The sequence below is a fragment of the Physella acuta genome, unplaced genomic scaffold (genome assembly GCF_028476545.2).
Source record: "Physella acuta isolate Inbredline_101_S28 unplaced genomic scaffold, ASM2847654v3 ptg000466l, whole genome shotgun sequence".
Classification (NCBI taxonomy): Eukaryota; Metazoa; Mollusca; class Gastropoda; family Physidae; genus Physella; species Physella acuta.
Window position 1 is genome coordinate 1,006,806 of NW_026731985.1, and position 16,893 is coordinate 1,023,698.

At 36.6% G+C, this 16,893-nt stretch overlaps 1 protein-coding gene across 1 annotated transcript; it reads left to right on the forward strand.

Annotated features, from left to right (window-relative positions):
* Positions 1-1,542: 1,542 nt before the first annotated feature.
* On the forward strand, positions 1,543-16,862 carry LOC131943783 (transcription termination factor 2). Its single transcript, XM_059304061.1, has 24 exons — positions 1,543-1,631; positions 3,397-3,493; positions 3,775-3,861; positions 4,329-4,395; positions 4,516-5,280; positions 5,405-5,528; positions 6,010-6,089; positions 6,351-6,453; positions 6,772-6,871; positions 9,906-10,045; positions 10,795-10,914; positions 11,314-11,467; positions 11,703-11,808; positions 11,886-12,073; positions 12,243-12,307; positions 12,594-12,771; positions 13,434-13,677; positions 13,989-14,144; positions 14,731-14,801; positions 14,996-15,149; positions 15,514-15,596; positions 15,741-15,815; positions 16,101-16,184; positions 16,413-16,862. Exons 1-24 carry the CDS (start codon positions 1,601-1,603, stop codon positions 16,471-16,473), a joined length of 3,333 nt encoding a protein of 1,110 aa, XP_059160044.1. The 5' UTR covers positions 1,543-1,600; the 3' UTR covers positions 16,474-16,862.
* Positions 16,863-16,893: the final 31 nt, after the last annotated feature.

Here is a 16,893-nt window from a genome sequence, read left to right on the forward strand (position 1 = left end):
TACTTGAAGTAGCCCTTGAACTATTGTTCTCTTAATAAACTGGGTCATAATGCAAACAGCATTTTTAGCTAATTTATTTATGTTTATGTCTGTATGTTGCATCCTTGGATGAGAATCTCTTGTGTGAAGATGTAATAAATACAGCAGGCAGCCTATATAAAGATGTAATTTTCAGTCAAGAATAAATTATAATAAACAAACTTAAGTTTGTCCTATTGTCATTTTTACTAGCTGTTTTAGTGTTAACAATGTCCGGATATTTGGGTGGGTATGTGAGCTTGTGGTCAAATCATGTATTTGCCTCTAATGGAGCAATTTCTTTCAAACTTTTCACAGATTTCATTTCAGATGATAATTCATTATCTAATTTTCAGTGCAATTAGATAATAAATTAGTCAATTTAAAAAAACTAATATAAAGAATGAAAGATTGTTATATTCAGTATCAAAATGGGAGATAACAAGATTATAGTAGAATATCAGGTGTTCATTGATATTCTCAAGCTAGCTAGCACAGATTCTCTGAAGGGGAGATAATTGTTAAAGCTCCTATCTCTAAAAATTTGGTATTGCAGCAAATACTTTTGTTTGTGCCAGGTGTCAACTTAATTATGATGTAAACTACATAATGGCCTCGACCCAGAAACTCAGAGTGGAGATTGTTTATAAATGAGCAGTGTTGTTAAATGTCATTATAAAAACTTGATTGCGGTTGTACTTATTTTTTGGTAGATTAACAAAATATGAAGAAACATTACTGAAAAGAAAAGCATTGGGTGCTATAATATGTATTGAATACCCTTACTTAACTAGATCTAAAATTGTATGAGCAAAGTTACTCTTTAGTTTTATGAGTTATGCCGACTCGGGCATGTATGTTATCGAATTCGGGGAAAGGGGGGGGGGGGTGAAATTATGAAAGTGGGATAAGCTACAATTGATTTCTGCGTTATTAATTGGGATAAATCTGCTGAATGCTTTAGTTTTCTTGCAAGTAAATAGGTTTTTTTTAAATTTTACTTAAGAAAGGTCGTCCATAAACTACGTCACACTTTTAGTGAAGATATGTGATGTCGGGCGTTATTTTGCATGTAAAAAAAGGGGGGGGGGGAGGGTAAAAATCGTTTTTAAAAGCGTGCCTTTTTAAAAATGGAAAACCCTTTAATACCAAAATAGGCATTTATGGTTTGTCCACGTGTAGGTTTATAATAACAATAAACTGTTATTTAATACAATTTTGTGTTAATAAAAATTAGCATGTACTTTAAAAAAAACAACCTCAAAGCTCTTACAAAGCCCCGATGTGGTCAAAACCACCTACGGTTAAAGTTTTTAAAGTCACTGTGCGTGGTCTAAGCTCCGCGTACTCACAAGTATTTACATTATATATTTATTTAAGAGCGAAACTTTGCTGTGATATTCTTTATTTACTTCCGGTGTTCCACTTTTGCTTTCTGTTCGAATATTGAATAAGAGAACTGCCTTATTCTAATAATTAATATTTTAAAACGTTTTAAACTTGTACTTGTCATGTAGTCTAGACCTATAGACAACGAGCGTTTTTAAACAAAGCAACTTTTATTGAAATAGTCATATAAATAATGGAGCCTTTTTCTTGTCCCAAACACACTGGTAAATTTCCTTCTCTCCTCAGCTGCAACTTCTTAGCCAACTTCACAACTGACTCAACTCTCGGGTTAAACTCCATTTTAGTATGATTTTAGCGTATTTTATTCTCCGCTTCTTGTTTACCTCCAGTTGAGCGTATTTTATTATAATAACCAAAACATTAGGAAAACATGATTTATTTATTTGTATTGTATTTTTGTTTTAACAAATGAATTTAAAAAAAGAGACTGATTTTGTTTTAGATTTTGATAATTTACTTTTGTCAAAACTGGAGAAAAATCCAAATTTAGAATATTGAGTGTACTATGTTCGTGTGTCAGTTAGAATTTTCATGGCCATGGGTGAAGTACGTAAACGTAACTCACAATTGCAAGGCAGCTTGTTAAGTTTGTATTGTTACAAGTATCTCCCAGGCAAGTTACTATAAAGTTATAAACTATAAATAAACATTTATGAACTTACAATGACCCCAAAACTGAGGCCAACACAATTTCAAACAGCTATTGCCCGAGCTATGACGTATGCTGATAATTAAAGTCAATGTGAACTCACGGTGAACCCGCGACAGTGTAAGGATTTTTCTCCCGCTGACGATCACACGATATTTAATTGGAACTGTTCTAATGCTCTTTTATGTTGTTTTTTTATCTTTTCTAATTAAAAATCACATTCATTAAAAAAAAGGAGATCTAGTGCTTTCCAAACGTTTTTGTGTGTTTCGGTTGTGTTTATAATAAAATACGCTCAATTGGAGGTGAACGTGAAGCGTGAAATAAAATACGCTAAAATGGAGGTTTACCCAACTCTCGGTTCTCTCTCAGCCACTCTTGTAAAGTTTCCCTTTCAAACCTGACGGTCTATGGGGCAAGTGAAGTAGAGTTCACTTGTTTCTGTGACTTCGGCATATGAAGAGATAGTGTGGTCAGCACTATGCCCAGCCGCCTTTACTCTCCCTAACAAGAGTTAGGTACCCATCAGAGTTGGGTGGACTCAGGGACGGTCTACTGACTTGAACCCGGATTCGAACTCGAGACCTACGGGTAAGCAGTCCAGCTCTCTACCGCTAGACCACTCCGTCCCCTCAGCCACTCTTACTAAATATATATCTAGATCTAGATCTACGTCTCTTAAACCTACATCACATAAATCTAGATCTGCTAGCAAAATAAAAAGAAAACTATTATTAAATATCATTCACAGACACTGCCTTACTCCTTTTTTTAAAAGTTAAATTTATAAATACAAGTACTCTTTCAAACCTTGTGGTCCATCATCAATGGAGCAAGTACTGAAATACTCATTTTAGAGTGTAGAGTACCTGTTTCTGATTCTGTAACCTCAACATATGAAATAAAGGGATAGTGCAGTCAGCAGTACACCCAGCTGTGTTTACTTTCCCTAATGTGAGTTAGATGTAGAAATCTACATCAGAATTCGGTTGACTCAGGGACTTACTGCTGACTTAAACCTGGATTCAAACTCGAGACTTTCAGGTTGCAGTCTAGCTGTGTACCGCTAGGCCATGCCGCCCCCACCCCCCCCCCCCCCCACCCCAATACAAGTTTAAACTTAACTGAACTCTATGCCTAGTCTTTTGACTTTTGTGACTCTTTTCTCTATCTTACTCTGAGGCTTAAGTAAATATACAGATTAAGTCACCAAGTATCTTAGGTTAAAAAACCACATATTATTAGTAGTCCTTTGAATGTTAAATTCTTTCATTAATATTGCATTGATCACAGAGTCTACAATCTGTGTACATTTTCAGATTCATATTGCTTGCTTAAAACTGGAACAAAACCAGGCGCTTCCAAGGGTATCAGTTTTTATGTCTGTGGACAATGCAGTTTTAATAAAGTTACTGAGTAAGTATTTGTATTAAAAATTATTATATTAAGAAATATCTAATTCAATTTAGCCATAAATTTAAATTAGGCTTCAACTATACTTTCGCTTTAAAACAACAACACTCAGTTTACTATTATATTTATAAATTTAAAAAAAAAAAGCCTAAAATAAACTTAAAATAATTGTTTCATTCTGTTTCTCAATTCTCAAATGTGCATTGATAAAAAATCTTACAAAAAGTAAATCTTTTGTTATTAAAAAGTTTTATTAATTGCAAAGCACTATCCCCTCTGACCAGGTTAGCCCCTATCCAATGTAATGTACATCCTACACATGTGATAGATCTTCAGTCACTAGTCAAGACCAAGTCACCAGAGGTTCTTCGGTAAATACATTTATTTTTTACAAGTATTCCCTTTACTATCAGTCTATCAATGTAGTCTTTCAAAATAGTTGTTTTAGTTTGTTAGCAGTTATAATTTAAGTATTGTAATATCAATTATAATGTGAGGGTTAGAGCTATTTAAGGATTCAGTTATTTGAGAAAGCCATCACCCCATTTTTAAAGAAGATTCCATTATGGAGGCATTCATCATTTTTATTGGACAACAGTATGAGGAATACATCAAAATGTGACCTGATCTGAATAAATAATTTATTTCGTTTTTAGAACATGTTAGCAAGAGAATTATTGTGTTCACTTATCCACATCACACACATTTATCAACTTTTATAATTATTAAAATGTGTAAATGATAGTTGTAAAGTTTACTTAAACTTATATTAAAAATTTTTTTATTGATTCTATTTAAAGAAATTTGGGTTTAAAATGATGTCTGATTGAATTTGCAGGTGCTACTACAGATGTCATGGAAGAAAAACTGGAGATTCTTGGTGTGGTTATTCCAAATATAGCCTGGTAAAAAAAACATTTTTATTAGAAGTTTAGCCTTATCAGTTATTTCTTATTATAAATCAGCAAAGCAAAGAGCACAATTTTAATTTTTAAGTTTTAAATTTATTTTTTATTGTTCCTAAGCAGAATACCAAAAAGTGTGATGAAATAGAGCATGAAACAATGAAAATACAAAAAGAATGTGCAGCTGTTCCGTCCCAAAAATCTGCCAGCACTGATGCCAACAACAGTTCCCTGGACATGTCAGTCAGCAATGAAGTCTCTAATGAAGAGCAGACGGCAGAAAAGAATACTTCCTTCATGGAAATCAGTTTTGCTGACCTCAGCAAATCTAGACCACCAACCTCCAGTGATATGAGCTTTGCCAGTAAATCTTTTCATCAGTACAGAGATTCACCAGGCCCAGCTAAGGTCAAGCCAAACACGATCATCATATCAGATTCAGAAAGTAGTGACGATGAGGCTGTGAATGAGGCTAGTTTTGAGCTGAAAAAGTTGACAGTCACTGAGAAATCACATTCATCACATGTTTCAAAGACCAGTTCAAAGCAGTCCAGCAATTTGGTGGAACAAGCTCCACAAACCAGTTCTAAACAGTCAGGCAGTGTTCCGGCACAAGTTCCAAAGACCAATTCTAGCCAGTCCAGCAATGTTCTGGCACAAGTTCCACAGACCAGTTCTAAACAATCAGACAATGTTCCAGCAACAAGAGATGAGAAACAAGGTGTGCAACAAAACCAAGTTAACCTCTCTAATGTGAAGGTCCCTCAATTAGGTCAAAGTTTACAGCAAAATCTGCAGGATGTGACAGGACCTGCTGTAGGTCAAAATTTGACAAGTTTAATGAACACAAGAGAACAACTCTCCACTGAGCTTAAAAAAATACAAGTAAGGTTTGCACCATGTTTGTTTTCATTTGTTTTATGTTAATAAAGATATATTTTATTTGTTGTAAATAAATATGGCAGCTCAAGGTAAAATAATTGTTTAAGGAAAGGGTTTGATTTTGTAGGCCAGTATGAGGGGTGTGAACATCTCCAGCCTACCAGATAAGGGAGCTCGTATTCTCACCAAGCTGGCATCAACCCAGGAGGAAATCAAGCAGAATGATAAGCAGATTCAAGCCATTCTAGAAGGTATTCAACTTCTTTATGCTTTCATTTTCACAGCTTTTTAATATTTCACTTGGTAAAGAAAATAATTAAAAACTTTTTTCCTACATGTTTGAAAAAGTGTGTTGTATTAGCATTATGTTAAGCTGACAAACTTAAGCTTGCTCTATGTGTTAGCACTTATATGGTCATCCATTTGACACCCAAAAGTAATTATTTGACACTTCAACACATCCACTCTAAACTGAATATACTTTAAATGACATCACAAAAGGATAATTCTATATCCTTCACTTACTTCTCCTAATTTTTGGGCATCTCTAATGTGTCATTAAAATGTTATAACCTTTATGATCTATGTTAATTGCCTGGCCCTTATATTTGTCTTCATACAGACTCAATTTCTGTGAAAATGTGAAAGATTTTGTTGTTTGTTAAAAAGTTTGCTTCACCATTCAGATCTCTCCTACAAAGGTTAATGGGTCTGTTGATTTTTTTTTTTAAGCTGGGGGTGGTCAGATAGAAAATGTATCCAACAAAACAAGTAGTGGACACATGAAGCATCCACCAGGTGGTCAGCAAGAGGTGAGTACCTCATAATTTTGTTGGTTACATCTTTTTCCATGGATACGTTAGATCTGGACAGCCAGAGAAGTTAGAACAGTTAGGACCACATGAAACAGTAGTTTAGTTAACAACCACATGAATTAATTGCTGTAGTACCATTTTGAAAGAAATAATAAAACTTTATGTAGATACTTCTATTTACGCCATGTATATTACTTATCCCTGAAGTAATTTTTGTTAACTTTATATCTGTACTTTTATTTTTTTTAACTTAATTAGAAAGCAGCCTCTAATGTTGGTGTATTCCAACAAAGAGAAGGACAGCACCTGAAGCAACCCCATCAAACATATCTGCCACACAGTCTACAACATTTATTAGACAGTGAGGGTTTTCTTGATGCTGATATATCTTTTTATAACCAACATGTTCACTGTTTTAGTCCATCTATCGTATTACTACAAGCACTCATCTGATTTTTTTAACTTTATTCTTAACCCTTTCTTAGCCAAACATCATCAAAATATAGCTATGTCTCAGTAACTTTTTGTTAACCCTCTCTTAAACAATCATCATTAAAATAAGCTTTATATAACTTTTTATTAACCTTCTCTTAACCAACCATAATTTAAATAGTAGCTTTTAATAACTTTTTATTTCCAATCATCATTAAAATATAGCTTTTTATTAACCCTTTCTCAGCCAACCCCCAGGCTATGACACTGTATGGTGGTAGAATGACAGCACAGAGATTGAAAGAAGTGGGATCAATCACCACTGAAGCTATTGAAAAATTGCACAAGTAAGCTTACTTGAGACAGTCTACCATTAGCGTCTCTCTCTTGTCCAGGCTCTGGTCAGTTAACTGTCTCATGTGACTGTTCAGGCTCTGGTCAGTTAACTGTCTCATGTGACTGTTCAGGCTCTGGTCAGTTAACTGTCTCATGTGACTGTTCAGGCTCTGGTCAGTTAACTGTCTCATGTGACTGTTCAGGCTCTGGTCAGTTAACTGTCTCATGTGACTGTTCAGGCTCTGGTCAGTTAACTGTCTCATGTGACTGTTCAGGCTCTGGTCAGTTAACTGTCTCATGTGACTGTTCAGGCTCTGGTCAGTTAACTGTCTCATGTGACTGTCCATGTTCTGGTCAGTTAACTGTCTCATGTGACTGTTCAGGCTCTGGTCAGTCAACTGTCTCATGTGACTGTCCAGGCTCTGGTCAGTTAACTGTCTCATGTGACTGTTCAGGCTCTGGTCAGTTAACTGTCTCATGTGACTGTTCAGGCTCTGGTCAGTTAACTGTCTCATGTGACTGTTCAGGCTCTGGTCAGTTAACTGTCTCATGTGACTGTTCAGGCTCTGGTCAGTTAACTGTCTCATGTGACTGTTCAGGCTCTGGTCAGTTAACTGTCTCATGTGACTGTTCAGGCTCTGGTCAGTTAACTGTCTCATGTGACTGTTCAGGCTCTGGTCAGTTAACTGTCTCATGTGACTGTTCAGGCTCTGGTCAGTTAACTGTCTCATGTGACTGTTCAGGCTCTGGTCAGTTAACTGTCTCATGTGACTGTTCAGGCTCTGGTCAGTTAACTGTCTCATGTGACTGTTCAGGCTCTGGTCAGTTAACTGTCTCATGTGACTGTTCAGGCTCTGGTCAGTTAACTGTCTCATGTGACTGTTCAGGCTCTGGTCAGTTAACTGTCTCATGTGACTGTCCATGTTCTGGTCAGTTAACTGTCTCATGTGACTGTTCAGGCTCTGGTCAGTCAACTGTCTCATGTGACTGTCCAGGCTCTGGTCAGTTAACTGTCTCATGTGACTGTTCAGGCTCTGGTCAGTTAACTGTCTCATGTGACTGTTCAGGCTCTGGTCAGTTAACTGTCTCATGTGACTGTTCAGGCTCTGGTCAGTTAACTGTCTCATGTGACTGTTCAGGCTCTGGTCAGTTAACTGTCTCATGTGACTGTTCAGGCTCTGGTCAGTTAACTGTCTCATGTGACTGTTCAGGCTCTGGTCAGTCAACTGTCTCATGTGACTGTTCAGGCTCTGGTCAGTTAACTGTCTCATGTGACTGTCCAGGCTCTGGTCAGTTAACTGTCTCATGTGACTGTTCAGGCTCTGGTCAGTTAACTGTCTCATGTGACTGTTCAGGCTCTGGTCAGTTAACTGTCTCATGTGACTGTTCAGGCTCTGGTCAGTTAACTGTCTCATGTGACTGTTCAGGCTCTGGTCAGTTAACTGTCTCATGTGACTGTTCAGGCTCTGGTCAGTTAACTGTCTCATGTGACTGTTCAGGCTCTGGTCAGTTAACTGTCTCATGTGACTGTTCAGGCTCTGGTCAGTTAACTGTCTCATGTGACTGTTCAGGCTCTGGTCAGTTAACTGTCTCATGTGACTGTTCAGGCTCTGGTCAGTCAACTGTCTCATGTGACTGTTCAGGCTCTGGTCAGTTAACTGTCTCATGTGACTGTCCAGGCTCTGGTCAGTTAACTGTCTCATGTGACTGTTCAGGCTCTGGTCAGTTAACTGTCTCATGTGACTGTTCAGGCTCTGGTCAGTTAACTGTCTCATGTGACTGTTCAGGCTCTGGTCAGTTAACTGTCTCATGTGACTGTTCAGGCTCTGGTCAGTTAACTGTCTCATGTGACTGTTCAGGCTCTGGTCAGTTAACTGTCTCATGTGACTGTTCAGGCTCTGGTCAGTTAACTGTCTCATGTGACTGTTCAGGCTCTGGTCAGTTAACTGTCTCATGTGACTGTTCAGGCTCTGGTCAGTTAACTGTCTCATGTGACTGTTCAGGCTCTGGTCAGTTAACTGTCTCATGTGACTGTTCAGGCTCTGGTCAGTTAACTGTCTCATGTGACTGTTCAGGCTCTGGTCAGTTAACTGTCTCATGTGACTGTTCAGGCTCTGGTCAGTTAACTGTCTCATGTGACTGTTCAGGCTCTGGTCAGTTAACTGTCTCATGTGACTGTTCAGGCTCTGGTCAGTTAACTGTCTCATGTGACTGTTCAGGCTCTGGTCAGTTAACTGTCTCATGTGACTGTTCAGGCTCTGGTCAGTTAACTGTCTCATGTGACTGTTCAGGCTCTGGTCAGTTAACTGTCTCATGTGACTGTCCATGTTCTGGTCAGTTAACTGTCTCATGTGACTGTTCAGGCTCTGGTCAGTCAACTGTCTCATGTGACTGTCCAGGCTCTGGTCAGTTAACTGTCTCATGTGACTGTTCAGGCTCTGGTCAGTTAACTGTCTCATGTGACTGTTCAGGCTCTGGTCAGTTAACTGTCTCATGTGACTGTTCAGGCTCTGGTCAGTTAACTGTCTCATGTGACTGTTCAGGCTCTGGTCAGTTAACTGTCTCATGTGACTGTCCATGTTCTGGTCAGTTAACTGTCTCATGTGACTGTTCAGGCTCTGGTCAGTCAACTGTCTCATGTGACTGTCCAGGCTCTGGTCAGTTAACTGTCTCATGTGACTGTTCAGGCTCTGGTCAGTTAACTGTCTCATGTGACTGTTCAGGCTCTGGTCAGTTAACTGTCTCATGTGACTGTTCAGGCTCTGGTCAGTTAACTGTCTCATGTGACTGTTCAGGCTCTGGTCAGTCAACTGTCTCATGTGACTGTTCAGGCTCTGGTCAGTTAACTGTCTCATGTGACTGTCCAGGCTCTGGTCAGTTAACTGTCTCATGTGACTGTTCAGGCTCTGGTCAGTTAACTGTCTCATGTGACTGTTCAGGCTCTGGTCAGTTAACTGTCTCATGTGACTGTTCAGGCTCTGGTCAGTTAACTGTCTCATGTGACTGTCCAGGCTCTGGTCAATTAACTGTCTCATGTTCTCTTAGACAGTTGGACACCTCCCCAACTGACAGCACAGAACTAGATGACCCTGCAGGTTTGACAGTGACGTTAATGCCACATCAGCGACAAGCTCTGGCCTGGCTGACCTGGCGAGAACAGCAACATCCACCTGGTGGAATTTTAGGTACAAATTGTTTCCACTGTCATTAGCAGCATCCACCCGGTGGAATTTTAGGTACAAATTGTTTCCACTGTCATTAGCATCATCCACCCGGTGGAATTTTAGGTACAAATTGTTTCCACTGTCATTAGCAGCATCCACCCGGTGGAATTTTAGGTACAAATTGTTTCCACTGTCATTAGCATCATCCACCCGGTGGAATTTTAGGTACAAATTGTTTCCACTGTCATTAGCAGCATCCACCCGGTGGAATTTAAGGTACAAATTGTTTCCACTGTCATTAGCAGCATCCACCCGGTGGAATTTTAGGTACAAATTGTTTCCACTGTCATTAGCATCATCCACCCGGTGGAATTTTAGGTACAAATTGTTTCCACTGTCATTAGCATCATCCACCCGGTGGAATTTTAGGTACAAATTGTTTCCACTGTCATTAGCAGCATCCACCTGGTGGAGAGAGAGTTACATATTCCCACCTCTCAGCTGCTGTATTACTTATATGATGATTCAGTTGTATCTATAGATGTCATTGATTAATATGAATGATATTATGTGGGACTCACAATGTCATGCAACTCCCCTTATACATAAAATTTTTTTTACATTCAACTGATTACTACCCTTAGGGATATAATTATATCTATATAACTGACCAAAGCAACCAGCTGAAATGTCATTTTTGGATGATACACTGACCACCATAGCTCTGGTCAAGTCATCATAAGATTTAGTCCAATTGTTTCTTCCATCAGCTGATGACATGGGACTGGGCAAGACACTGACCACCATAGCTCTGGTCCTGAAACAAAAACTAGACACACCAGACACAGTACAGGAGGGCTGGCTCAATTGGAAAAAGGAAGTTGAAAAATGTAAGCACTCACTCACTGATTTTATGCTTCTGTTAAGTACAACATAAGACATTTTCTTCTAGGATTTTCTAATATTGTTGTAAGCAGCATTATTACATAACAAATCATTATTGTAACAACTATAATGAATGTTCACATCTTTGCTGTATTAGATCAAAGGTGTAAATTACTTTCCCCATCTCAAGTTAGGTACTCATCAGGGCTGGATGTAGTCACTGTTGTCATTTTGAGTTAAGCCCAGGAATCAAACTAGACACATTGCCACATAAATCAAATCAACCTACACATTGTTATTGTAGCAATTATCATAAACAAAGGAATCCCCATAATGGTGTTAACAAATGTAAACTACAGATTACCATTGTAGCCATAAGCTTGATTGTTATGTTTTAACCTCAGTGAACAAAGCTATGAAGAAGAGCCGGGCTACCCTAATCATTGCTCCAGCATCTCTGGTACACCAGTGGGCCTCAGAGATTGACAGGAGGTGTCGACCGGGGGCCTTAAAGTATATTGTGTATCACGGACCTAACAGAGAGAAACATATACACAAGTGGGTCACTTTTTTATGTAACATAACATACTTAATTCATAGGCATCATATGATTTTTTAAAATATGGACAAAATGGTCCTTGTTTAAATAAAAATGTGTAGTGTTTTATTAATTACGTAATTAAAAAGTAAAATAAACATTCACTGTACAAACAGTCTTACTTGACATTGATTGATTACTTGTCATTGAGGTTATTTGTATTATACACGAGTTGATGAATACAATATTTTACAGGTTGATAGATAATGATGTAGTGTTAACCACATACACCATCATTGCTAAGGAGTTGGGAACTGACAAAGACACTAATGCTGAAACTCCTATTGAAGATTCTGAAGAGGTCAGTGGTTAGTTGGTTTATTGACAAGTCCTGAACTGTTTCTATTGGCCAAGGCTAAACTTTTTGTATTTATTTAGTGTTCAGCTGATCTTCCCATGCTGCTGAAAGTAGGCTGGAAAAGAATAGTGCTGGATGAAGCTCACAACATCAAGAACCACAAGTCAGCTACTTCTATTGCTGTCTGCAAACTCAGAGCTGTCTGTAGGTGGGCGCTCACTGGAACTCCCATTCAGAATGACCTTCTGGACATGTATGCACTGCTCAGGTACCATATTTTACATGGATTAGAAAAATACACTATGAATTTTGGTGAATACAATTTTGTAAGGATTTTTACACTTTTATCTAACTTCACATATTGAAAATTGTGGTGTTTTTTCTTCTGTAAATAACCTCTTGCACTGATACTAATTTTTATTCGGTCACTTTTCAAGATTTTTAAGATTCAGCCCATTTGATGAATACAAAGTTTGGAAAAGGCATGTGGACTCTGGAAAAGGTGCTCATTTTCTTCTATTTCTATACAAATATCTTTTTACTTTAATACAGCACATTTGCAATTATATAATGTTCTTATCTGAGAAATGTATTTTTAATATGTGACAGTATTTAATAATAAATTAATAGTAAATAATAGAGATGATGCAAGTTCTTGGCTAGCATGTAGTTTATTTGTAGTTTATTGGCCTATACATTTTCATTAAATACAGTAGTTAAACTAATTACTTATTAAAATGTTTGACAAATTAAAACCTTGGAGTTTCTCCCAAATCTGTCTGTTCTAGGAGAGACAAAGCGGATCAACACAATAGTCAAAGCCCTGCTGTTGAGGCGCACCAAGGATCAGATCAGCAAAGATGGCAAGCCACTTGTGTCCCTTCCCAAGCGATCTAGTCAGACAATCCTAGTCAACCTCTCCACACAAGAACGAACAATTTATGACAAGCTGTTTCGCAAATCACAGTATGTTATACAGCCAGTTCTCATACTATTTAATTTCATGTTGTACACAAAATTAATATAAGAAGTATAGTTAACCTCTTTTTAACCCCTTTACCGTGTGTCACGAGTTAACTCGTCATATAAAATCTTGTGCTTAACCGTACATCACGAGTTAACTCGTCTTCAGATAAAAAAGTCGTCTGTGTGCCGTGCGTCCCGAGTTAACTCATCTTGATACGAAAATACGAAAATAGCATTGGAAATCAATAACAATGTAGAGGGAGGCTAATCTAACAGCCAATTTAACAGCGGATGATAAAAATAGGTCATCACGTGATGTGAAAACGAAAGTGGAAAAAAAAACAATAACACGGTTTCCAAAAAAAATAAAAAATTTTCCACTGTAAAGGGGTTAATAATGATTATAAATTAGGCATGTGGTAGTGAACTATTTTTACACATTAAAATATTGATGGAAGTCACATCAAAGCAACACAACTATAAAAATGTTAAAAAAGATAAAAATAAATGAATACAACATAATCATGTTATTCGGAAAGTGTTTTTTCAACATAACTGTTTTTTAAGACTTCCAATTCACCCTCTCATCTATTAGGATGCTTTAAAAAGAATTTAATTGAAAGAACTGTGATGAAAGTTAAATAGCCATATTCATAAAACAGGTCAACTGTCCGAGCTTATGTGCAGCGACATCAAGACAAAGATCTTGACCAAGAGAAATGGAGGACTCAAAACAGAGCTGGTGTCAGTAATTCAAGAGATGGCCCTAGTGACTCTAGAGATGACACCAGTGATTCCAGATCTAGCATTCTGCTGCCAACCCCAGGCAAAGCTTCAGGCAGCCAAATTCTTGTCTTGTTGTTGAGGCTGCGCCAGAGCTGTTCACACCTCAGTCTTTTAAAATCTGTACGTTCAAATTTGTTCATTTCAGCTCATAAAAATATGTGCATTCATATTTTCTCTAGGTCAGTCTTTTAAAATTTATAGGCTTGTTCTTAAATATGAAGGCTGATATATTCTCTAGTTCTCATAAATCTGTTTCATTTGCTTTAAAAGAAATGTTAAATATATGTCTGTTACCCAGATTTATTTATATATTATTTTCATAACTGACCATTAATTTGATGAGTTTTTTTTTTATGGAAGTTAAATTGTTTGAACAATTATCAATAAGTTTGATTCAGCAATGTTTAATATTATGTTTTTACTATGTTTAGCATTTGGAGAGTGAAAATTTAGAGTCAGATGGTATAGAGCTGACATTGGAAGAACAACTGCAGGGCATGGAACTGAATGACTTGGTGGCAGACACAACTGTGAAAGATTCACCGCAAGTCACTGAACTCTTCCAGTCTTCTTTAGTCAGCTCCAAGGTCTCTCAATACTTTATATACAATACTTGTAACTCATAACAAAGTGTTTTCTGTTGTTTTTTTTTTAAACGCTGTTTACATTTTGTGAGTTTTGATTGATAGAATATATTTAATGGCTAAGGGGTCGCCAAACATGACATCCACACAGAGATGGGTTTAAATAGTTGACTTTTGTATACATTAAAACAGTAGGGCAAATATGTTTTTAAACCCACTCAGCAGGCAATTATTTTATCTATATTTATAAAATTAATACCTCTGTGTTAAGAAAAATATAATCATTGAACACCCTGCATTTCAATGGGAGGAAAGAAAAAATCAAATGTTAAAAATTAAATTAGCCCTCATCAAATAGATCTAGATCCCTATTAATACTTAAAAAACATTTTCTTCTCAACATTCTAGACTCTACTTTTTGTAATAATGATAGAGGCTCCCAAAAAGAATAAAGCACTATGTATAATGTTGACTTTGTAAAGTACCCAGTTGTAAAAGTGGAGGGGTTCTAAAAATTTGGTCGACATCATAAAGGTATGACCCCTAAAAGCCCTAACACAACTAGCACTGACAATTTATTTAATTACAGCTACACTCAGTGCTGGAGAAGTTAAAGGCCATACACTGTAGTGAAACTTCCAAACATTCACTGGAAAAAAGGTGAGAGAAGTAGATGGAACAATCAATGAGACTGACTTGTTTTTATTTGTATAGAATAAAGCTTATAAATATTTTTGAAGTTAGCATACAAAGGTAATAAAAGTACTTAATAAATATCTTTATTAAGATGAAATTTTATTATCATTCTTGAAATATTTTAGTTGGTGGGTTAACAGATTTGATTTATATTTTAGTGTCATTGTGTCGCAGTGGACTCAAATGCTGGACATAGTTGGCCAGCATTTAGACAAGTGTGGCATCACCCACAACATTATCCAGGGGAATATTGCTCCTAAAAAAAGAATGGATATTGTGGATGATTTTAATTTAAACCCTAAAGGCGCTCAGGTGATTGTTGTGCTTGTGAAGTAAATGTTGGATGTTTTAGTAGTTAAAAGTTCGGCAAATGTTGTGTTTTGTTTGTTTAAGAGCATTAGTGGGTGATCGGTACTTAATCAGCCAAAATGCTTATTTCTAAACCTAATGTTATTATATTTAGCATATAGTTATAATACAGAGTTAAGCCTAAAAAAATGGCCAAAAATTTTTAGCGGTTGCTATGGTGATGGCTGCCATTTTGGATGTCATATGTTTTATTTGTTAAGTGTTGAATGTTTTGTATAGGTGTTACGCAAATGTTGTATGTTTTGGCAAAGTATTAATCAGTCTAATTTTTACTCTGTGATCTGGTCATCTGGTTTATTTCCCTCAGGTCCTTCTACTCTCCTTAAAGGCTGGAGGAGTTGGTTTGAATCTAGTGGGGGGAAACCATTTATTTGTGCTAGACAACCATTGGTAAGTTCTAGACACAGTTCACTGAACATTTTACCCATGATACATCCCATTAAGGTCTATATGGCTTGACAGAAGGTCCCTTAGGTTGGTGTTAGTCACATGACTGACCATGTGACCGTTTTATAATGGTGTACTTCCTAACAGGAACCCAGCCCTTGAAGAGCAAGCCTGTGATAGAATTTACAGAATGGGTCAAAAAAGGGATGTTTACATCTACAGGTATTTTCACACACATTTGCCTCAAACTTTTTTCTGATTACTAATCTCTCTGCTATAAAATCAATAAGTAGCATTTGGTAAGAAATCTGTAGGCTCTTTAGTTTTCTTTAAATATAAGAACATTGCAAACTGAGCATATTTACATGGCAAAGTGTATTTTTGTTGTTCAATTTTCTTAGCTAATGATTATTTTTAGTTAGTTTTAAACTTAATTTTTTCCACATAAGATCTCACATCTTTGAAAAATAAAAATTAATGTTTTCTCCAATGTTTTCTACTTCACAGATTTCTGTGTAAAGATACAATAGAAGAAAAAATAGTAGCACTTCAAGAGAGGAAGTTATCTTTAGCAAAATCTGTTCTTTCTGGGTAAGTTTTGTCTTTTTTAGATGTCTGTTTTTCCCTGATTTTTGTAACTTTTCTATACTTTCCTGATTCTTTAGTCTGTGTTCTCTTGTATTATCAAATAGAACTTGTTTAACATCTTCATATTGGACTGCTGCAGTGATTTATGTCATTCCACATGATTTCTATATTGTACCTTGTAACATTGTCTATTTATGCTTAAGATCTACATGCACTAATACTTTTTTTCAGTGCTGGGGCCAAAAATCAGAAACTCACACTCAATGATTTACGCAGCCTGTTTGGTGTCTAGTAGCTGTTTCAGTGGATCACATGATATTTGTTATAAGGTTACAGTGATAATGTATTTATTCTCTTAAACTAGTAGTTTTTTTTTATAGATACACACTACATGTATGTGAACTTGGTGAACTAATGTAGCCTTTGCATTTAATAAACCCGGTACTTTTTGTTTTCCTTTATATTCATGTATATTAATTTTAGACATCTATTCTTTTATCATTATATTATGCCCTCCATGGTTTTGTAATAATTGCCAAATTATTTAGTTATACTGTAAACTAAAATAAGAGTGTGAAAGGGCCTGCATTTAATTAACTACAAGTGTTAATATTAATATTGTACTTGTATACTGCTCTTCTCATGCAGTTCTCCCTTTTTAAAAATCTGTCTTTAATGAATTAAAACTCATACTATTTCTGACATTGTTTCT